General features: G+C 41.5%; 2 protein-coding genes across 2 annotated transcripts; both read right to left on the minus strand.

The window, feature by feature from the left end:
* Positions 1 to 8,779: 8,779 nt before the first annotated feature.
* tmem235b (transmembrane protein 235b) lies at positions 8,780 to 17,292 on the minus strand. The gene is made up of 4 exons (XM_042083264.1): positions 16,862 to 17,292; positions 16,066 to 16,131; positions 15,683 to 15,820; positions 8,780 to 10,143 (listed from the first exon to the last, which is right to left on the minus strand). Exons 1-4 carry the CDS (start codon positions 17,025 to 17,027, stop codon positions 9,935 to 9,937), a joined length of 579 nt encoding a protein of 192 aa, XP_041939198.1. The 5' UTR covers positions 17,028 to 17,292; the 3' UTR covers positions 8,780 to 9,934.
* Positions 17,293 to 17,617: 325 nt separating this feature from the next.
* birc5a (baculoviral IAP repeat containing 5a) lies at positions 17,618 to 20,511 on the minus strand. The gene is made up of 4 exons (XM_042082892.1): positions 20,290 to 20,511; positions 19,868 to 19,977; positions 18,202 to 18,319; positions 17,618 to 18,048 (listed from the first exon to the last, which is right to left on the minus strand). Exons 1-4 carry the CDS (start codon positions 20,395 to 20,397, stop codon positions 17,956 to 17,958), a joined length of 429 nt encoding a protein of 142 aa, XP_041938826.1. The 5' UTR covers positions 20,398 to 20,511; the 3' UTR covers positions 17,618 to 17,955.
* Positions 20,512 to 22,594: the final 2,083 nt, after the last annotated feature.

Below are 22,594 nucleotides of genomic sequence, written 5' to 3' on the forward strand. Positions count from 1 at the left end.
AACATCTCTGTTTCAGACATTTTGTTTGTTTGTTTATTGGACACAGAGTGGGTGTCTAAAAATAATTCTCAGGTTGAACTTAGCAGGAGTTCTACATGTGATTGTTGCAGCAAAACCATCAGACAATATCTCGTTTGCTCCTGCAACGTGATTGTGTATTCTGAAGCTAACCTGTCTCGCACAACAACATGGCTATTAGACAACATCTGAGCTCTAAATGGTCTGCAGGATGTAAGGCTGTATGACAGAAGATATAGCATTGAAACATCAGCTATGCCTTTAGAAACGTTCTATTGAAACAGTGATCTGGAGAATTGCCACTGAGAAACAAAAAGCAAATGGATAGGACTACATTTTTGAAGTTCATGCTCATGAATAGGCTAACTACTCATTCATCTAATCCTTTTGCCCAGCATCATTGCACATTACAGGTTTATTGATTGAAATGGGTTTGTATTGACTTTCATGTTGTTTTCAACATCAACATCATCTCACAGCAAATTACAGTATGTGGAATGGGCACAGAAAATCCATTCAGTCAAGTGTTCGACTGGGAGGCTCTCACTAATTAAGGTCCTTGTGTGAAAGAATAATATGATAATCAACTATGCATGACCTTACATTTAAATGGAAAAGTGGAAAAAGAAAGTAAAACATTTTTTTTCTCATCTGGTAGGCTGACAAGGTGTTTTTCCCACCTGAAACTTCTTCTGAAGTGAAGGAATATCACTATCAAAGATTAAACTCATATTTTTTCAGGGCTTGAAATATGATGAATAGTTCTCTGAATGAATCTTCGAACTCTGGTACCTCAGTGTAAAACTAAATTATTCAGGAATGATTGAATAAAGAAGTGTTAAAACCAGTGGTGGGTGCTCTTCACAAGCTATGTGTGTATTTGTCTTTATATGTGATATTTAAAAGAGAATGAGAAAGCCAACAGAATCCATCAACATGATGAGTATATGGATGTGAGAAATAAACACAATACATAAGGCAGGCTGACCTTATTCCTAGGGGTAGAATGAAATGCGAGACACTTCCAGGAATGATGGGTCTGGTAAGTCACAAGGGCCGGAGATGGACTCTGATCAGCCCTCTCACTGACAGTGTGAATTGCACTCATGTCCATCACATCCACTTCCCCCCAGAAAAGCACGACCACCACCACGCTTGGGTGTAATCATCCAGCTGCCTCTTTCACCTGCAGTCAGACTAATGTCAAACCGGGCAGATTGGCTCATGGGGCCCCAATCTACTCTCAGGTCATTCACTCTTATCTTCAACCTGCTGTTAAAAGCCTGGTTAAGATCGCTGTGCACTGTTCGCTGGGTCCCTTTTAAAGTCTTCCATTTGACCAATTGAAGGGTTCAGATGCAAAAGCCTCTAAATGCCACCTATGTCAAAAATGAGATAAAGATGGTGAGGGGATGCTCTCCACACATAGTATACGCTAATCAAATAATTTAACTTCTAAACCCACTAAATACCACTCTCTTCCTGGTCTGAAATATCGATTTATAGGCAAAAACCTATAGGAGCCTGAATTTAAATGCTCATTTAAAAGAAAAGTAGTCAGACGGATTTAGAGGGTTTTGCATCTGAACTCTTCAATTTATTATTTCAAATGCATGAAAGTGTTAGCCTGGTTTCACCAGACTCACTCACTTTGTGAAGAGAGTCCGGGTACTCTCCATTAGAAAATGTTTCCCTTGCATCGTAATGGGCAAAGACTTTATGTTAGGTTTGAAATCACTGGTTCAGCCAAACCAATCACATTCGATAAAACAAACTAATATTAAACTGTATAGGCAATCAGGAAACAGTGTAGGCTATTTACCTTGTTTTACCTGCTGTATCAATTCATACATTCTTCCGACTGCAGTTCTTCCTACTACCGTTTACCACAGCCACTTTCAATTTTGAAACTAACGTCTTTCCCTCTCGTAGCTGATTGCCCCCCCCCCCCCCCCATTCTAGTGGCTGATAGAAACGTAAATGAATCAAGAGGAGCCAGACATGTAGCCTAGCATCTCAGTGAGATGAAAATTAGTGGAGATACTATAGGTAGGTGGGGCCAGGCTATCAAAATGTAACATAAAGCACAGTGTTTCTAACCTGACTCTCGCCAGATGAATTTCGTTCCGCTTAGCTCCGCCTAGCTTCACTCACATCCATCTGGGACCTCTTCCATTGAGAGTGATTTCAGCATGAGATTGTATGGTAGAGCCAATCAGGACGCAGGGCGGGAGTTTCATAGATGTGACAGCGTAGAAGCGACTGTGAGACTGTTATCAGCGTCACGGGTTGGCTTTGATGTGAGTGGTTGAAGTAGCACGTCAATAGATGACGGAAAAATGGCTTATCCAATCATATGCAAGCATTTTTTGATTAGGCCCAGCCTTCTGAAGCAACACTTCAATGGATTGATCCCAGATGGATGAGTGGAGCTAGGCGGAACAAAATTCATCTGGTGAGAGTCAGGTTACAGTGTTTCTGCTTATCAATAGACCTCTCCAGAATAAGTCCCGCCTCCTAACTTCCGTATCCATCCAACCTTCGGTCGTCAAATGTCTATGGGAAATAACATGGCGTTTTGAAAGATCGTACCTGTCAAACTCTGTAGGTGACAAAGATAAACGGCACCGAAAATCAAAAAATCCAGTGGAAACTAGATGGCAGAAGTGTGTAGGCCAATCTGCCCACCAGCTTTTTCTACTTCGCTACCTACAGATGTTTTACCGGTATGATATTTCGAAACGCCCTGTTATTTCCCATAGACAATCGACGCCCGGATGCCTGGATGGATCACCACTGATGCTTTTAGTCCATGAGCCACAGGGGGTCGTCACTACCACTTGGGGGGGCAAATTCTCACTATATTTTTCTGAAAGCTACATATCTCTGGAGTATAAAATGGTATGATAGCAAGTTGGATCTTGTAGCTTTGTGGCTGTACAGGCCTTCAAAGTTGACCTCTGATTTGAAAAAAAAGTAAATTCCGCCTATTGGCTTTTTTTGTTAAAACACTCATATGAGCCCAGAAAATAATCCAAATCTTATTATTACTGATGCATATGTGGTGTTTGGTTGATAAAATTAAAGATTTATGTACAAAAAAAAGCTAATTTGAGTTTTCAAAGCAACATGTTATGGCAATACCTGAATGCAGACCTTATTGATCATTACTATTCTACCTTCCTTACTTTCAATTGCGAGTTGAAATTAATGTTAAATGATGACATACATAGGTCTGCAGTACAAATGTTTTTTAAATTGTAGCTGAAACGAGTACAAAGGATCTTTAATCTATTCATTGAATTCATCATCGTCAGAACAGGAGCACAGAGGATACCATCTCTATGGCACTTCACTCTGCCCTGTCCCACCTTGACAATAGCAACACCTATGTAAGAATGCTGTTCATTGACTCCAGCTCAGCGTTCAACACCATCATCCCCTCCAAACTGATCACCAAACTCAGTGAACTGGGCATCAATACCTCCCTCTGTAACTGGATTCTGGACTACTTGTATTGCATTCATTGTGTCTACACTTGAGATAAATAAGTTTGGTTTTTCTTTTATCACATACACATATATTGGTAGATGTTTTTTCTTTACCTTGACATGTTTCGACGTATACTTCCATCTTCATCAGAAGGTCACACGGTGGAGTAGTGTGACACGTTTTTATCAGCTGATGTTGTTACGGAGAAGTGATCCATCTGTCAATTTTTTGATAGTACAAAATGGATTATGGATTCTGGACTTCCTAACCAACAGACCTCAGTCTGTTAGGTTAGATAATCGCACCTCTTCAACCATCGAACACCAGTGTACCACAGGGATGTGTGCTGAGCCCCCTCCTCTACTCCCTCTTCACCTACGACTGCACACCTGTACATGGCTCTAACACCATTGTCAAGTTTGCAGACGACACTATGGTGATTGGGCTCATCAGCAATGATGATGAGACGGCCTAACATCGTGGTGCACTGATAACAACCTGGCTCTCAACACCAAGAAGACCAAAGAGCTCATTGTGGACTTCAGGAAGTCTAAAGCTAGCACACACACACCCATTCTCATCAACAGGACTGAGGTGGAGCATGTCACCAGCTTCAAGTTTCTGGGTGTCCACATCTCTGAGGACCTCTCTTGGACCCTCAACACCTCTACCCTGATCAAAAAGGCTCACCAGCGTCTCTTCTTTCTGAGGTCCATCTGTTTCCTCAGATCCTGGTGAACGTCTACTGCTGCAACATCGAGAGCATCCTCACCAACTATGTCACAGTTTGGTATACGTTAGACCGGCACATCCGGGAACTTGACTCGTGACAAATGTTCCCGCCCCTTTCGGGGGGAAAACAAACAACCCCTCTCATTAACTCCAACGCAAATTAGGGTCAATAAACGTAATTCGTACAGAAATCGCAGGAGTAAATAATAACAAAAAATACCACAAATCAATATGACCACTCAATACATAACCACTTTGCCGGTCGTTGACCGTGAAAGATACCTACAAAAGCTTAATTCAATTAATATAAAAACATGTCCCTTCAGTCTCCCGAGTACGAAGTGGTGCAACAACCCCACTCAGTGACTAGAAGTGTCATACGGTGTTCTCTTCTTATGGCTTGTAGCCATAATTTTCTTCTGTCAGGATTTTTTTTGAGGACATGGTAGGCAAAAGAAACTCAGGGAGGGGTTCTTAGCTGTGTGGTTGGTACATGTCTACCAGTTCACTCTGGCTTGTTCTGAGGAAATGTTTTCCCCTCAAAAGGGGCATGGCGCAAACAACCTGCTCTGTGTGACGCGGGTCCGGTTGTAAGTATGGCAACTGCTCTGCCCACACCGGAAAGCACTGCAGAGGGTGGTGAAAACTGCCCAACACATCACCGGTTCCTCACTCCCCTCCATCGAGGCCATCCAGGGCAAGCGATGCTTGCGTAAGGCGCACATCATCAAAGACTGTTTTCACCCCAACCACAGACTGTTCACCCCACTCCCCTCCGGGAGGCGTTACAGGTCACTCCAAATCCGAACCAGCAGGTTCAGAGGAAGCTTCTTTCCTGCGGCTGTCACCCTACTGAACTCTAGCTCTGCATTCCGGTGACATCCAACAAACTAAGCCCCCACCACCCCCTGCCCCGTCCCCGCCTGATGCCTCCTTGCCTGTGCCTGTTGCGGTGTCCACAACCATGGCAACCTTGACAGGGACAACAAGGAGGCGGACATCCCCTAGCCCCCCCCACAACTGCACTACCCTATCCCACCCATCTATCCCATCCATCTATTTATTTACAAACGTACATACTGTAATTACACTTATACTGTACATAGCCATATTCTACTGCTTTTCATCCTGCACATACACTTATTATGACCCAAATTTACGTCAATGATTCCCGGGACACTGAAAGACCGGGGTACACGAAACTTGGTGGGCATGTAACCCCACATGGATAGCATGGAACCATCGTTTTTCGTTTTGATCTGTAGCCCCCCCGCTGGACTGGCCCCCCTGAAAGGAGGGTAGAGCAGACACAGTTTTCTGTGAATATCTCGAAAACCGTAGGGTTTAGGAGGACCATTTCTTTTTTGTATGTTGATCTCAAGGGGCCATGTCAACCCATTCCATAACCACTCATTTCATGTATAGCGCCACCTAGTTAAACACAAAAAAGTAAAAATGAGGTGTTGTAATCACAGGTATCTGTGACCTAACATAGTCAAAACTGCACGAAATTGGAAGTGTAGGATCATTATGACACCCTCTGTATGCACGCCAAGTTTCGTGGAATTCCGTTCATGGGGGGGCCACACAATAAATTAATTTATGTTACTATACACCAACTGGCCTGTAGGTGGCCGGAGACAGTTTTCTGTGAATATCTCGAGAACCGTAGGGCCTAGGAGGTCCACCTTTTTTATGTATGTTGGTCTTAAGGGCGCATGTCAACCCATCCCATTACCACTTATTTCATGTATAGCGCCACCTAGTTAAAAATTAAAAAGCAAAAAATTAGGTGTTTTCATCACAATATCTCTGGCTGACAAGGTCAAAACTGCACGAAATTAAAAGTGTAGGATCATTATGACACCCTCCGAATGCATGCCAAGTTTTGTGTACTTTCGTTCATGGGGGGCCTTACAATAAAATAATTTATGTGTACATTTAGTGACGTACACCAACAAGGATTCCCGGGACACTGAAAGACCGGGGTACACAAAACTTGGTGGGCATGTACCCCCACATGGATAGCATGGAACCGTCATTTTTCGTTTTGATCTGTAGCCCCCCCGCTGGACTGGACCCCCTGAAAGGAGGGTAGGGCAGACACAGTTCTCTGTGAATATCTTGAGAACTGTAGGGCCTAGGATGACCAATTTTTTCCGTATGTTTGCCTCCAGGGGTCATGTTAACCTATTTCATGTGCACACATGTGCACAAACAGATACACACACTAATCATGTTTTGGTACTTGTTGTCTAGCAGATACCAGTGAGAATTGAGTGTGGATAATGCAATTTAGTGAGACAGTTAGAATCATATAGGCCTTTCAGCGTGATTTCTTTTTGTGGAAAAAATGTGCTGGACTGGGCGGCGGTCATATTTTGTACCGCTCTGCGGTACATCTCGTTATTAATACTATTGTAATGTTACTGTTTCTGCACTACAATGGTACTGTTACCACACTGCACATAGTTGTACATACTGTACATATCTGTCTATATGGTTCATACTAAATATCCATATTTATTCAGTTTTTCTGTAATATATTCTGTTAATACACTGCATATATCTATATTGTTCTTACTACTACTATAATGGTACCGCCACTACATTGCACATATCTGTACATGTTGTTCATACATTGTTCATATTACAGTACATAGCCATATTTATTCTGCTCTTATAAAGTAACTGCTAATACACTGCACATATTTATATTTAATTTATGCTACTCTAAACCACCTTCTGCAAAACAACTGTATACTACTGTCTACACTGCACTATATGTCTTGTCCTGTCTATGCACCACCTGCCTATACTGTGTATATCACATTGCACTTTTCTGCTTTTTTGCACTTCTGGTTAGACGGAAACTGCATTTCATTGTCTCTGTACTTGTTCTCTGCACAATGACAATAAAGTTAAATCTAATCTAATTTAATCTAAAAAATTATCTGCCTCTGATTTGCCTCTTTACGGATCATGCTATGAATAGCAGCAGCAATGTCTGCATAAGTTGAGACATTGTTATTGACCTTCTGGACCAGAGACCATTATCTGATAGTGATGCAAGTTTCTGCAAATGCTTTGCAAGTGCTGCTTTAGAGGTTTTCCTTGGGGTCCCCACAGGTGTCGCCAATGACCATGGTTAAGGTCCAAGAGGGTGAAAAAAGACCTCTCATGTCCAGTCTTTAACATGATGGTCTTGCCATGTGCCTGTGTTTTCTTTTTTGACTCGTAAATGTCTTTAATTTTTGCTTTGTCAATGTACTGTATCATGGAATTTGTGCTTAGGTGTATCTGACTCCAGCCTCTATGTCATGATCTTTGCCTGGAGTATGAGCCTGAATCAGATCATCCCTAACCTCTTGTGTTGCTTTGCCTGCTGTAGATATGCAAATTAACTCATGTTCCTCTGAAAATGGATTGATCCAATTTCAGTTTCTGTCTCATCAGATCTAACTGTAGAATTTTTAAAACTGTTGTATATGTATGTACTTGTAGATCAAGTCTTGGAAAATAGTTATTATTTCTTTTCAATGGAAATTATTTTAACATCAGATGAAAGACAATTTTAAGTATGATAATAATAATAATAATAATAATAATAATAATAGTACATAATGATAACAATGTGTAAAGTATGAATATTTTCACCAACCAGTTCATCTACATCTCATTCCCACATTCTTATTAGTCAAAAGTACAACTGAAATGTATAATGTAGATCATTTTAGCACCTGTGATGCAATTACCATAATTTCCCAACTATTAGCTGCAGCTTATACATTAACTTTGCAAAATTTCTTCAGCTATGAGGTTAATACACGGGGGCAGTTAATATGGTATATGGTTTTGTTTCTTTTAACTTGCATAAAACACTGTCCTGTAGCTTATACACAATACGGCTAATACACAGGAAATTACTGTATGTATTTCATGTGCCCTGGACATTATAAAATTATAATATTTATGTTAAGCTGGGTACATGTGGTGATGTGAACAATTTTCATATGGTATTCCTTGAATGTAAAGGTAATATGTGATTGGTAATCATGATGTTTTGATCTCTTAGAATATCTCTTATGGGTAGTTTCAATAAAATACTAATTTACTGAATTTTGGGGTGTTTCCGAATAGTACATTTACAAATAGTAAATAGCATAGCAATGCAGACCTATGTAATCATTTGTATTTCAAGTCTCTGCTGGGAGGTAGGAAGGTATAAATACATTGATTAATGAGGTAGTGGGCATTTCAATTAGTGCTGCAACACATTGTGAAAACATAGATTTGCTCATTATTACACATAAATCTTGAATTTTATCAACCAAAATGAAGGGCAAAATCACATAATGATTCAAAATATGTATGCCAATATCAAACACCACATATGCATCAGTAATAATGAGGTTTGGATTATTTTCTGGGCTCTTATGAGTGGTTTAACAAAAAAAAGCCAATAGGCGGAATTTCCTTTTTTCAAATCAGAGGTCAACTTTGAAGGCCTGTACAGCAACAAAGCTACAAGATCCAACTTGCTATCATACCATTTTATACTCCAGAGATATGTAGCTTTCAGAAAAATATAGTGAGAATTTGCCCCCCCAAGTGATAGTGACACGCCCCTTTTTGGGCCTGTGGCTCAAGGACTATTTTTCCTGTTCTAGGAAAACATCAAAGGCCATAGACCCCCTCAAACCTGCTGCCTGAGAGAAGAAAAATATTTGGCCTCAATCCTATAGGCTTTCCATTCTACCTAAAAAAAAACAAATCAGGATTTCATTTCTGCCTACACCTAATTTGTCTTCAGAGAAATTAGACAACATTCCTTCTGAAATATTATTATTTTTCATTAACCATAATTAATTTGTTGAACAAAAAGAAATGCCTTGTATACTATAACGGGCACATTTACCTTTGTAAAATCTTTACAGCAGTGCAGTGACTTAAAAGCCATTAAAAATACATTTTCATGTAAGGGCTGACTGGCTGATAACCGGGTTCTCCTCATTCTAGTGCCTTCCCATTTCACTGCCACTTGAAAGGTACTCATCAGTGCTGCAATTAATGTTCTCACCGCTGTGGATTATAAAGCAAAGTGTTTTCACTTCCCACACAGGCACTTTGACAAAGACGTGAAATACTCCAAAAATTACAGAAAGACTCAATTTTCCTTACTGTCGTCACATGAAATGAAGCACAGCAAAGCATTACAGTAAGTTGACATTGCACAGAGAAGAGGCATAATAAGCCTACTTGATGGTCGATGGATTCGACAAAAAAACACATTCAAGGAGCAATGAAACAAATGCTATCTGTTATAAAACAAGCACAACAGAGCAGTCTAAAGCTAACTAATCAATTCAAAAAACCTCAACCCTCCAATTAATCTCCAGGTGACAAAACACATGATAAATACCCTGGTCCAGCATTTCCAGGAAATGGGTGACTGGTGCTAACTACCTCCTCTGTGCCTTTTATTTCTGATTTGAGTCTGTTCCACAGTCGAAATCGAGTTTCACGAAAACAGTACAACACTTTTGAACTCTTTCAAACAACTCCTTCTCTCATTCGGTCACTGCCACCTCCTGAGGTATTTGTGTGTGAGATGTTGCGGTGTGCTGATGGGATCTCTTTAGTGCAGTCTTTGTTCTTTGCATCTCAGTGAGGGGTATGGCAGACCAGTGTGTTAGTGTGGGCCGACCATGCGCGAGGCGAGGAAGAGGAGGAGCGAGGAGAGCACCTCCAGGATGAAGGAGAGCCAGGCCATGCCCAGAGACCAGCCGAAGGACGTGTGCACCTGAGCCATCTGCTCGGCACCCATGCGCCGCTCTGTCTCCTGCCATGCCTGCTGGGAGTAGCTGATGTACAGGCACACGCCGGACAGTGTCAGCAGACCTACACACACGCGCACACGCGCACACACACACACACACGATATAAACAAAAAACAGATTACATACAAAAGTGTGGCTATTCACATTATGGATATAGACTTCAAAGCTAAAGCTAACAGGAGCTTTTTGCTGCTTTCTTGCCACTGTGCTCTTCTTATTCCAACAAGTCATTTGGCAAATATATTTTGTAAAGGAGGCCACTGAGAATATTCCATCATTTTCTGGTTGAGAGGATGCACACAGTGAACCAAAAACACAAAAAAATTATTTCCTTCAAGATACCCACAAAAAAAACATGCAGCTAAGAATTTCTCCAAAACAGGAGACATTTATAGATTTAGTGATTATGGGCCCCAGTAGATGATGAGCAGTATTGTCCCGTCAAGATATGAGGAGAGGGGGATTTTTTACAGCAGGTTAACAGAGTGAGAAACTCATTTTCATCCACAACAGCAGATCTTTTCTGTGACTGCACACATTCTTTGGTGTAGATCAACTGACCTCTTTAGACTCAGCCTGCCTACCATGCTACTGTATTTCAATCTGAAGCTTGGACCGAAGGCTATGACGCCGTGCTTCTATGGCACCCGTCCTGGTGCCATAAGTCTCTGTGGCATGCTTTCAGAGCCTCTCTCCACCGGCCTGATTGTTGTTCTGAACTCTCGCAGCCTTTCCTACGTCGTCAGCGTCCAGGCCGCTGTGTGACCGTATTTCTTCTTTAACAGCTGTATGGATTAAAGCATCAATCTCTGCCCGCTGTGCTCTAATCTGTCAGGTCTGACTCTCGTTAAAATTCCCCATTAAACACTTAACACAGGGAGTGCTTGGCACTGGCATTGGCAGGGGGGTAGAGGCAGAGACGGTGGGTGAAGGGTGGAGTCCCAATGAGTTGGACTAAGTCGGATCTCACAAGGCCAGGGTTGCGGAGAAAGATGGGGTGTCACTTCACGTTTGACCTCTGATTCCCTTGGCTTTCACTATGACTTAAGAGAGGTGTGTGTATGTGTGTATGTGTGTGAGTGAGTGAGTGAGTGAGTGAGTGTGTGTGTGTGCATGTGTTTGTGTGTGTATTGGGGTCTGATTGGGGGTCTGCTCAAGCAAATACTTGACAAGGCACTGAAATATCCCTCAGTCAGGGTCACACACTTGATTGTGTGTCAACTGCATTTTGTCACTACTGATTAAATGGTGCTATTAGATGACAGCTATGGCTATTTCATCTAATGTCTTGAGTCTTGGTGAGGGTATTAAGGTATGGTTCGCTGTAAACACAACCTAGGGTCAATGTATTGATGACAATGAGTTCAAACTTTAGTTTGGAAGCAAAATTAGCAACAAAATTTTATTATCCTTTCATCTCTGTTTTTGAGCTTTTCTGTTGCTTTGCCTGGTTCATATGAGCCATACTTGATACAGCGGAGAAAATAAGTATTGAACACGTCAACATTTTCAGTAAGTATACTTCCAGAGAGGCTATTCGCATAAAATTTTCTAGACATTAGTATTAACTTAGGTAATCTACACATATTAAAAAATCCAAACATTAATGTCCCTAAGTAGAGTTATGAGTAAAAAAGTGGAATGGCACAGGAGTATAAAAACAGTATTGAACACACTAAGAAAGTTAGAGAGTAATTATCCCTCCTATCTGTGCAAATTAATGTAAGCTGGGTTAGTACATATTGATGAACTATAAAAAGGTTTTTCGTTACCAAGTTGTCACACAAGAAACATGTCATAATGGGTAAAAGCAAAGAGCTCTTCCAAGACCTTTGCAACATTATTGTTGCAAAACATATTAATGGAACTGGTTACAGATGCATTTCAAAACTTCAGAATCATCCAGTAAGCAGTATTGGAGCCATTATCTGCAAGTGGAAGGAACATCACTGCATCATCAACCGGCCGTGCACAGGATCTCCTCACAAGATTTCTGACCAGGAAGTCAGAAGTGTAGCCTAAGAGCCAAGGACCACTCCAGAAAGACTTGGAGGCAGCAGGTTCAATTGTTACAGAGAAAATCATAGGTAATGCACTCCACCGCCATGGCCTCTATGCACGCTCACCCCACATGACTCTATTACTGAAGAAAAACATGTCGAAGCTCATTGAAAGTTTGCTACACAACATTTGGACAAGCCTATAAAATACTAAGAGAATGTATTCTGGTCAGGTGAGAGCAAAAAAACTCTTTGGATGTCATACTTCACACCATATTTGGAGGAGAAATGGCACTGTGCACTGTGCAATACCATACCAACAGTGAAGTTTGGAGGCGGAGGCATCACGGTGTGGGGCTGTTTTTCATCTCATGGTACTGGCAGACTTCATAGTTGAAGAAATGATGAATGGAGACATTTTTTTCTGGGAGAATCTTGCCATCCACCAGAACAATGAGGATGAGACATGGCTAGACCTTCCAGCAGGACAATGATCCAAAGCATTCAGCAAAGGAAACTCTGAATTGGTTTCAGAGAAAGGAAATTCAGGCCCGGACTTAAATCCAATTGAACAGTTTTGGAAGTTACCTAAAGATCAGGATTTACAAGAGGGACCCCTGGAATCTTCAATATTAAAAGACTATCTGTTTAAAAGAATGGGCCAAAATCACACCTGAATACTGCGACTGATTAGTTTCGTCATAGAGGAAATGCCTTGAAGCGCTCGGCTCATTACAAATAAAGGGTTTAAGAAATTTTTAGTATTTAAGAAATTTCAGTAGGCGTGTTCAATACTTTTTTCCTGTGGCATTCTACTTTTTTACTCATAACTCTACTTATGAACATTAATGTTTGGATTTTTGTATATGTGTGGATTACCTAAGTTAATAATGTCTGGTGAAAATGTCATGCAAATAGCCTCACTGGAAGTATACTTACTGAAAAAAATGTTGACGTGTTCAATATTTATTTTCCCCGCTGTATCTACCTTTTGGACCAATTGTGTGACTATGCACATTCTGTGAAAACATCAAACTAATGGAAATCAAACTGCAGGGTAGATGTTCAGGTGATTTTTTCAAATGTTGTTTGCCTGGCAACTTCTATCTGTCTAATGGTCATCACACTGATGCTTTTGTGACAGACAAGCGCAATCAATGTCTAAATCACTCAAGAGCCTCTCAACTCGTCTCCTGTCTTCGATCTGCTGGAAGTTAACTGGCATCTGAAATCCAGGGATCATACCTTTCGGGGAATCAGCTGTACAATTTATTGGGTTGTGTTTCAACCATCAAAGTTGTGGCCCTACAGGCACGGTGACAGCCGTGAAGGATAAGCCTCACGTAGACACCCCAAAGTGTTCCCCAACGCAACTCAGCCATTGCACAGCTGGAGACACATAAGATCGATCAAAGACAAAGACAAGAAGAGGGGCAGAGAGGGGCTCTTCAGCCAGACAGATGAACAGAAGGTTCCACAAGGCTCCACAAAACAGAGCACAATCTAATGGGGCCCTCTGCATGCCAATATAATGACTACCGTGTTGATTATTGTTCCAAAACTCACAAGAGTATATGACTACTGAGGAATCCCTGGGTCAAATCAAAAAACAATTATGATTAGCGTATACAATCAAGAGTCATTTTTATCTTTATAACACACATGGGCACACTGGTACATCATAGACATATTAAATTCCAACCCTCATAACATCTGAAATTGGTATTCTGCCTGGAGGCCGACTAGTCATCAATAACTAGTGACTACTGATTTTAAACTCAGAAGGCGCCAAAAATGTTAGAAACACATTTACCCAATGCAGAACAAACAATCAACATCTGCTTCACCACCTCTCCAACTGTTCTGACGTTGACAAATAAAGGTCCTACAACTTGAATCTTCATGGACATACAATGGCCTCCCATGATTCTCTAAATGCTTATAGCCAAGTAAGAGTAACAGTGTCATTTAGTAGCTTCATACAAAGCGTTTTCTGCATTAATTTTACAAAATGTCCAGCTGTGCATACAAAACGAGTGCTCTGTCAAATGGAGGGCCTTGTAGATTTGTCTTGAGATTGCAGGGTTCTAAAGATGCATTGTGTCTGTAACAACACTAATGAGCATCTTTTGGTAATAGCAGTTGCCACATACTAGCATGTTAGTGACCAAGACTACACACTCATACATGACTATATGTGGTATAGTCATGTATAAACAGGGATATTATGGTATGTATAGAGCAGAAGTGATACTGTAGTAATACTGAGCCTACGCAGCTGGGGAAGAAGGGGGAGGCCATAGGTTAATAGAGAGGGCAGCTGACAGTAGCTATGGATACGTATTTTTGGGCCATCGAAATTCCTCACTTGATCCTATTTCACACTTCCCACATGTTACTGATTAGCTTGGCGCTAAGTGCAGGGAGCACCATTAGTTCAATCCACCATCAACACAGGGTAGGCTTTATGTGCATCACATGGCCTTGTGGCTGCTCTAAGGGACCTAATTAGCCCTGGGTTGTAAACTGTCTACGTGCTCAAGGCCACCAGATGCGCTTCACAACATCAAAGCTGCGCATTCCCACTCCAGGAATAGGACTGGCCTCCTTTTAAGACATTCTCAAATGCAATTAAAGACTGAGAGAAAGTGACAAGATGTATACTGTCCACGACCAATACAGCTGCAGATCTAATATGCATGGTAAAGGGAGTGAGAAGAAATAAGGTTGGATTAGCTTTCTTAACACTGTTCATTCACATCGGCAAACTAACACTGTGCACATACATGTTGGGTCTTGCAGGCCAGTGCTTTATTGCTAGAGAGATGAGCTAATATGTGAGAGAGGGAGATATGTAATATGATAAAGTAAACATATTCTGACTTGAATCTGACAGCCAACCCTTTATCATATGGATACATCTGCAAGTAAAGCATGCTTGGCTAAAGGAGTTATTTGTGCATTCATCATTCACTTCTCTTTTTTATATTCGACCTTTTTCTCTTTGGCTTCCCTCTTCTCACTCACAGACCAACGGATGGCTGCAGGGGGTGAAATATAATAACACCTCTACTGCTCTACTGCTAAGGAATCCCTGTTTGGGGAGGCAATATTGTTATTCCCAGAGGCCTTTGCTCAGACTTGTGCACAAATCAGCAGCAGGTTGTTGATTCTAAATCAACCTGACAAACATGGAAGAGAAGTAATGCTCAGCCATCATTACTCAGCGGAATGCCTGGGGTTGCAGGTGGCTGCAATCTCTTTACATTACGGCCAGAGAATGACTTTTGCCTCACACTCTCCATCAGAGACACACATAGGCCTTGCACCTTTGCTAGGTTATGGTGTATGGGAAGCGAAAACTCGGTGGCTACGGTGGCAGGGATGGTGTAGAGGGGTCGTGTGTTGCAGCAAATGTACCATAATCTTTATTGAAACAAAATCATTAGAGCACAATTTATAATAATAACAATTCTTACAAGGCAATTGTAGCTAAGTCACCTCATCCCAATGCCTTTTCTAGGCTCCACCCAACTACTGTTACTGTGGATAAAAATGTGCTACATGGCGTCAGGGAGAGTGTGTGAATGCAGGACTTACTGCTGAGGAGTATGTACGATGCAGTGCCCAGGAGGAGAGAAGAGCTCTTGGCCAGTGAGCTGACCAGTCCACAGATCCCCCCAAACACCAGCATCACCAGACTCAGCGGCAGCAGCACCGCAATCACCGTGTGCAGGTCTGCAGGCAGGATGAGGAGGGTGGGGAGAGACACGCAAGGGTATGGTGTGAATGAGCAGAACCTATTTTCCCATGTTGTGCAAGCATCTACACAAGCTGCACTGATGACAAATCTATCAGTATTATTGCTACATGAGTGACACAATTCTATTGTGTGAAAAAATAACACCAAAGTCGCATTCTTGATGCTTTGAGAGTGAAACACAAATCATGCTAAGATTCAACAAGGGATTGGGAATACTCACTGTACATGTGATTCTCTAAGTCCGTGTAGGATTCTGTATTTGCAGTGAATGAGTAGACATTGTCCCCTGCAGAGAAATCCACTTATCATTGCAGGGAAAACATTCTCAAAACATAACTTTGCTACAATACGAATAGAACAAAATCATAAAGACAATAGATATTCTCCATGTGTACTGTCTACCAGAATGCCTTTTCCATGTCACGCACAGGGCAGCCCAAGCAATGCAGTATATTAGAAGATGACTTACTGATATTTGATTACTTGTGACTTTGTATGTAGTCTGTGCAAAACCTTTCCAAAACACATTTTTTGTGATAGCATGCTGCTGAAAAAGCGTGGATGTCTCGCCATGGGAAACGCATCGCCCTGCGCCTGATGGGAGAGCGTCGCCCCGTGCCAGTCTGCTGCCTGCCTCGGCTCAAACAGCGTGCCAATTAGTGTTGCGCTAGCAGCTCTATTCGAAGTAATTTAGACTAGACTAATGTTGCTTCTTTTAACAGGAATTGGGATCCATTAAATGGAATCGTTAAATTCTTTAATGTCTCTTTTGCAGTTTGCAAGTGTGATGTAAACGTGTAACTAGGCTACTAGTCTAAACACTTCATTTATCTATTCTCTCAACTTTCTATCAGTCATATTCAACTCAATAGCTCGGATCCCCACGACCACACACGAGGTAGGCATTAATCACTCAAAATAGTTCGAACATGCAAGGCTTCATTAGACCAACCGGTCACTTTCAGGACTAAAATGTCATGTTAGCTTAAGACAAATAAGTTTCGCTGCAATCCTACCTTCATAGGTTCGCCAGAGTCCAGAATGAGAATCTTCTGTGTAGTTGGGTCTGTTGTCGTCAATGATATACCAATACTCACTCCCTATAGCAAGTGCTAGAAAGCTGAAGCTTAAAATGCCAGCGAAACCAGCACTGACAACAACAAAGCTGAATGTTATTTTCATTTTGGCGATTTCTACAATGATCCAGAGCAGTAAAGTGAACTTCTGCCACGCATCAGTTGCGGTGGTTCAATGCGCGAGACCTTTTGATTTGGTGATGGCTTTTAATCCTCTCTTATGTCGACATTAACTGCATCCAACAGTTATGTAGCCGTGAAATATATATTTCCAGTTTATCCTCTTTATAAAGCATACTTTTGTAATAGGAGTCCGCCTGGCTTCACAAGGGTGCGTTACCCATCTCCCGCGGGTCTCACACTGAAGGAGTCCGAAGCTACGCTCGCGCGCTGAGATGAGCACTACAGTTCTCTCGATGACATGACGTTTACATCAATTACGTTGTTTTCCTTTGCCTCGTCGAATGAGGGGAAACAACTGAAAACAGGAGCACTTGAACATTTACTTCTTGGTATCGGATTCACAGCCCTGCAAAGTTGCCCATTAAAGTGTCATTATTCCATTGTGGGCCATTTTCAGGATATTACATTAGAACATCAGCTTCGAAGGCTAAACTAAGAATGGGATCAGCATAGGTCTTCTGAGGAACATAAATAAAACTCCATTTTCCCAAGAAAACAGTAGCCTACCCGTGGTTATTGAGGGAGTGGGCTTTATTAAAAATAAAAGAAATGAGTGGACAGAATAAGAACACACAAGTCTGGAAAGTATGAATTTACACAAATGAATCTCAAAAGCCTATAAAAAGGATAATTGGCAAACACAATGACAAAGCTTGTCAAAGGAGATAAATATTAATGTTTTCACTCAGAGTTGCTCAGTAGAATATGCCAAATAAAACTGGAGTCTTGTTGATCTGCGTCTGAAGACATATACCCTCACAAAGGGTGAGTTTTTCTCCATCCACTGAACCGATGTCTGAGAGTGTAAGACAGAGGGACAGGTGTCCAGCAGTGTGATCACAGGCCAAGGATTACTCCTCTCCCATCGAAGTCTTGATAATCTGGCCTCTTCTGACTGTTGCTGCCTCTTGAAATTTATCGATGGCTTGATTGCATGTCTTCCTCTGGTGAGGGGGGAAAAAGATCAATCTTACAGAGTGCAATGCAACATTACAGTTGTTATGTTTCTGTTTATAATATTGTTTTTATAGATATAAATTGACTTTTCCATCAGATTATAAATAAGGAATGCTCCCTCACACTGATCCTTTACTCACAATCTGGAACTTCTGTCTCTCCTTCTGGAGCTTGAGGAACTCCTCCACTGTCAGTTGTTCCACGGGCTTTTTTAGAGCAACAAAGTCACACTGAGAAGAGTGGGCCTTGTGCTCTTTCCTAATCAAAATAATGGAATAATAATATTAATAAAAACATGTTTGTGCTCATTGAGATGGAAATGGCATGACTGACACACACAATATGTTTCTCTCTTTTGAACTATTAAAAACTCTTATTAACTAGAATTGTAAGACGTGTAATCTAGCACTTGAAATAAATCACCAGAGGAACATTTTATTGTGCCAAGTTGCAGTCACCATTGACTGCATTATACGGCTGCTTAAGAGGTCTGCTAACATGCACTTCAAGAAAATAAACACAGCCTTAATTACAGCCACTTAAAATCTACAAGGGTCTTATTGTTACAGAAACTTAATTTCATGCTGCTAAACCACATTCAATCAAATGCTTAAACCTGACATAAAAATAGAGCATATTTCAGCGCTCCATGAAATTGTCAAAGTTGTTACCTGTTTTCCACCAGGCTATTTAATTTGATACATTCTGCGTAGATCGGGCCGACTATAGACTCTCATACTATATACATATAAGCGTAACAGCCTACCTTTGAATTAGGAAACTCTATGTGTGCGCCGTGCATCTCTGTGCTACATTTTTTGATTTTTAAATTTATGTTGCTTTGACTTTGCGGATTTGATAACATTGCTTTCTTTACCCCATTATTATCTAAATAGAATTTTGCTTCTAAATACAGGAACTAGTTGAACATGAACTTGAGATTGTACTGGGGCACGTGCCCTGGTACAGGGGGTCTAGCGAAGTCTATGCGTCCTAGCTATGATCAAATGGAATTTCATGACTTTTCCAAAACTGGTAATGAATTTATTGAATTCCATGATTTCTCCAGGCCTGGAAAATGGGATTTTACAATTTCATGACTTTTCCAGGTTTTCCATGACCGTGGGAACTCTGTGCTGTGTAATAATAAATCAGTCAATCATTCCTTCGTATTTGTGAAAAATATTTCACTCAGTTAATTCACAGGTGATGAGGACCACTAGACATCTGGGGTTCGGCCTTGACTGGTGGGTAAACAAAGTGTGCATACCGCAATCATGCATTAGCTTAGTGCCCTAAAGAGCAGGCTTTCTACAGGTTTTAACAAGTTAAATTAAAGACAATTTTAAAACTTTGTTTAAAAAAAAATAATTATGAATGAAATTTAGGACTGATCTCACACCCATACTGGCAAAGAATATGAAGAAAAAGTCTTAAAATGATTAGCAAAGTAAATAAATGTTCAATCTATGCTGCAGTAACATAATTAAGACCTTGCGCATAATATTGTAGGCGTGTTTAAGACTTGTTAAGGCCTAACATTCATATTCTATACTTTTTTAGACCTCTCTGATTTTTCAAAGTCTTTATTCTGATTATCAAATCAGGGCTATCCCACACAATAATGATATAATTCTGTGTATTAGGCCCAGAGATCAAGGCTCCCTGTTTTTACACATTTTTACTTTTAAGTGTCAGTGTAGGCCTGTTCCGGTCGACACGCACGGTTTCAAAAGACATTAATCACTAACGTTAACGTTAAACATGCACAAAACACAAATGCTTTGAGACATTCGGCCTACTCACAAAGGGTCATCTTCAGGCTCCCATCCCTCCAGTTCTTTGAGACAGAAGAAACACTGAGCGACGTCGGGACTATTTTCGGACGGTGTATGAATGAATCCTGCTTTAGCCATCTGTTGAACATTGAAATAAGTAAACTCACAAAATCACAGAAAGTGAGGTTTTGTTATGGATGACAGCGCAAGCTAGGGTAACTTAGCCCAACTGGTAGCAGCTAAAGTTATATTAACGTCACTAGTGCCTATACTATGCACTTAAATTGGGCCATTCGAAACCATTCTGGAGAACCAATGCAATATTGAACCAAAAGTTACCATTATGTGCATGGCTGAAACATATCAAAACGCACACTTTGCACCTCTAAACTATTTGTTTTGGTAAGTTAGCGTTAGCCATTTTTCATGTGCAAGAGAAAATTCACTTACGTTTTCGGGGGTACAACTACAGTCCTCTTCGAAAGGCCAACCTTTAAATGTTTCAAGCCTGGACTCGTAGAAGTATAGTTTTGTAAGCTCTCCAGTCATCATATCCATAGTTAATCTATTTTAAAAGAACTACCGCGTCGCAACCTAGTGAAACGCTATATACTCTAGACCAGTTTTTTGAACGGCTACACCTGAAACACTTCACTTCCGGAATGTTTGATTTTCGAGCGGAGGTTTTCATTGGTGGTGACGTCATGTAGACGTTGGTTTTTGTGGACCATTTCTTGCAGCAGGCCAAATAGACTAGGCATGATTTTGGTAAATGTGCTTATTTAAAGTCCCGAAGGCATGTTAATTTTTGGCATACAACATTTTTAGGGGTTTTGAAGGGTGCTGAATTAAAATCTTCTGTATGCCAGACTTAAAAATGTCCCATTATGCCTCAAAATGGAGAAATCCAATATGGCCTCCGTCGCCAGGTCAAAATCGAATTAATCACTTATCTTTTCGACTGTACAAGGTAAAAACCTGAATGTAATATGCTTTTATAGGTTTTCACATATAGGGAATTCAATGTCATGCACAGATATAAGATCAAGACTAGAAAAAATGCTTGAAATTAATGTACATGGTTAAAACAAGTGATGACTTTCTGAAGAATTTACTTGAAACATGTTTAGAAGCAAGGTTGATTACCATATTTTAACTATCTATTTATATTCTTTATCTGTATTCATCTATGTATCTGTATTTTAACTATTTATTGAATAATGCATATTTACCTTATTACCTTATTTAGTAATTAATCCATTCTATTCTATTTCTCTATTTCTCAATTCTTTAAACTTCTTGGTATGAAGAGGTAGGTTACACACTTAGGCTATCCTAATCATCCTCATCTTACTCCTCTCCAGCAGTGTTCTGACAGGTGCTGCTGCAGCTGCATGACTCCATGCATAACATGCCACTTTTTTCCTACAACTGCAGCGCTGGCTTAGACATCCCTTGAAGCAACCACAGGAGGTGATCTCCTTACAAGCTTTTGGAATTGGCTGAAGAGATAGTAGCTGTGGCACTAACTGATCATGCACATTTGGATGGCCTGATAAGTGTGTGTTGTGTTTGGGCCACCAACATGCTTTCTTGGCAAGGGACGTCCTCCAGTCGTGCATGAATTGTTTTATTATTCCTATGCACACAAGGGAAGCCCGTTGTAATTTTTTCTCTGGTAAACGAGCGGGTTCTCCTGTTTCCGAGGGGCCGTCAAGGAAGATGGCAAGAGTAGCCAGGGGGCTTGGGGAGTCCTCAGCAGCCTCACAAGCCTCACTGTTTTCTCTTAGCACAAGGCCTGCAGTTCCCCAACCTGCTCCTCCTACCAGTCCGCGTGAGCTGGAGGAGGAAGATGAGGACGCCATTGTGGACGTTGAGACTGATCTCTGTCTGAGAGCTACCTTGTGCACTGCCCTGTGCAGCCAGCCCCGTAGGAGGCGAGCTGGCCCGTCTGTTTGAGGAGGTCGTTGGCAGGGCATCCAGGGCTCTTGATATTCCCCTTCCAGAGAAGCCCCTTGCCTCTGTGTCTAGGTTCCACACAGACATGACTGAGCATCCAGTGGCGGCGCTCATTCCCCTCCTACCAGACTTTAACGACTTGGTCTGTCCAGTTTTCCTCCCCAACTACTTTTCGTAGGTGGTCTGGCCAGGCTAAGGTGCTTTCCAACATGCACGACGAAGGGCTGATTTGTTGTGGCTCGCTCACCCCAGTGGATCAAGCTTTGGTGCCCCTCTTCTCCTCTCCCAACTCCCTCTTTGGTGGTTCCTCCTGCCTCAGTGCCAATGGCAGAACTATGGAGGCTCTGCTGGTTAAGCTGCATAGGCCCATAGCGATGCAAGCCCGCCTGGCTAACACAGCGGCCATTCTGTCCCTGTATGTTCGACACCTCTCTGGTCTCTTGCAAAGCAGTGCCGGTGATCCCACTCTTTTGAGAGAGCTCCAGTCAGCCTCTGTGTGCCTCGCAGTGTCTAAGGAGCAGGCAGTGGCATCGGGCCGCTCCTTGGCTCAGTTCTGGGTAGTTAGACGCCATCTCTGGCTGTCTCAATCTCAGCTCCAGCAGGCAGACAGAGAGCACCTTTTCAGAGTGCCATGTTCGGCCCACAGGCAACCACCCTGTTGCACCCTGTTCTAATATGTATAAAATATACATTTATTTTTATTCTTTATTGCAGTAGTAGTCTATGCTCAGAGCCTAAACTCGTCATTCAAAAAGAGAATATTCATTTTTAAGTAGGCTATTGAAGTATTTGGAGC

This window comes from Alosa sapidissima, chromosome 24, assembly GCF_018492685.1.
Source record: "Alosa sapidissima isolate fAloSap1 chromosome 24, fAloSap1.pri, whole genome shotgun sequence".
NCBI lineage: Eukaryota > Metazoa > Chordata > Actinopteri > Clupeiformes > Clupeidae > Alosa > Alosa sapidissima.

Coding starts and splice junctions, on each gene's coding strand:
- tmem235b (XM_042083264.1), bottom strand. CDS start 17,027: ATGAAAATAACATTCAGCTTTGTTGTTGTCAGTGCTGGTTTCGCTGGC. Junction 16,132..16,861: donor ACTCTGGCGAACCTATGAAG/GTAGGATTGCAG, acceptor ATTTCTCTGCAG/GGGACAATGTCTACTCATTC. Junction 10,144..15,682: donor ATCGTACATACTCCTCAGCA/GTAAGTCCTGCA, acceptor GCGTGTGTGTAG/GTCTGCTGACACTGTCCGGC.
- birc5a (XM_042082892.1), bottom strand. CDS start 20,397: ATGGATATGATGACTGGAGAGCTTACAAAACTATACTTCTACGAGTCC. Junction 18,320..19,867: donor GAGCCTGAAGATGACCCTTT/GTGAGTAGGCCG, acceptor TATTTTGATTAG/GAAAGAGCACAAGGCCCACT. Junction 18,049..18,201: donor AGAGACAGAAGTTCCAGATT/GTGAGTAAAGGA, acceptor CCCCCTCACCAG/AGGAAGACATGCAATCAAGC.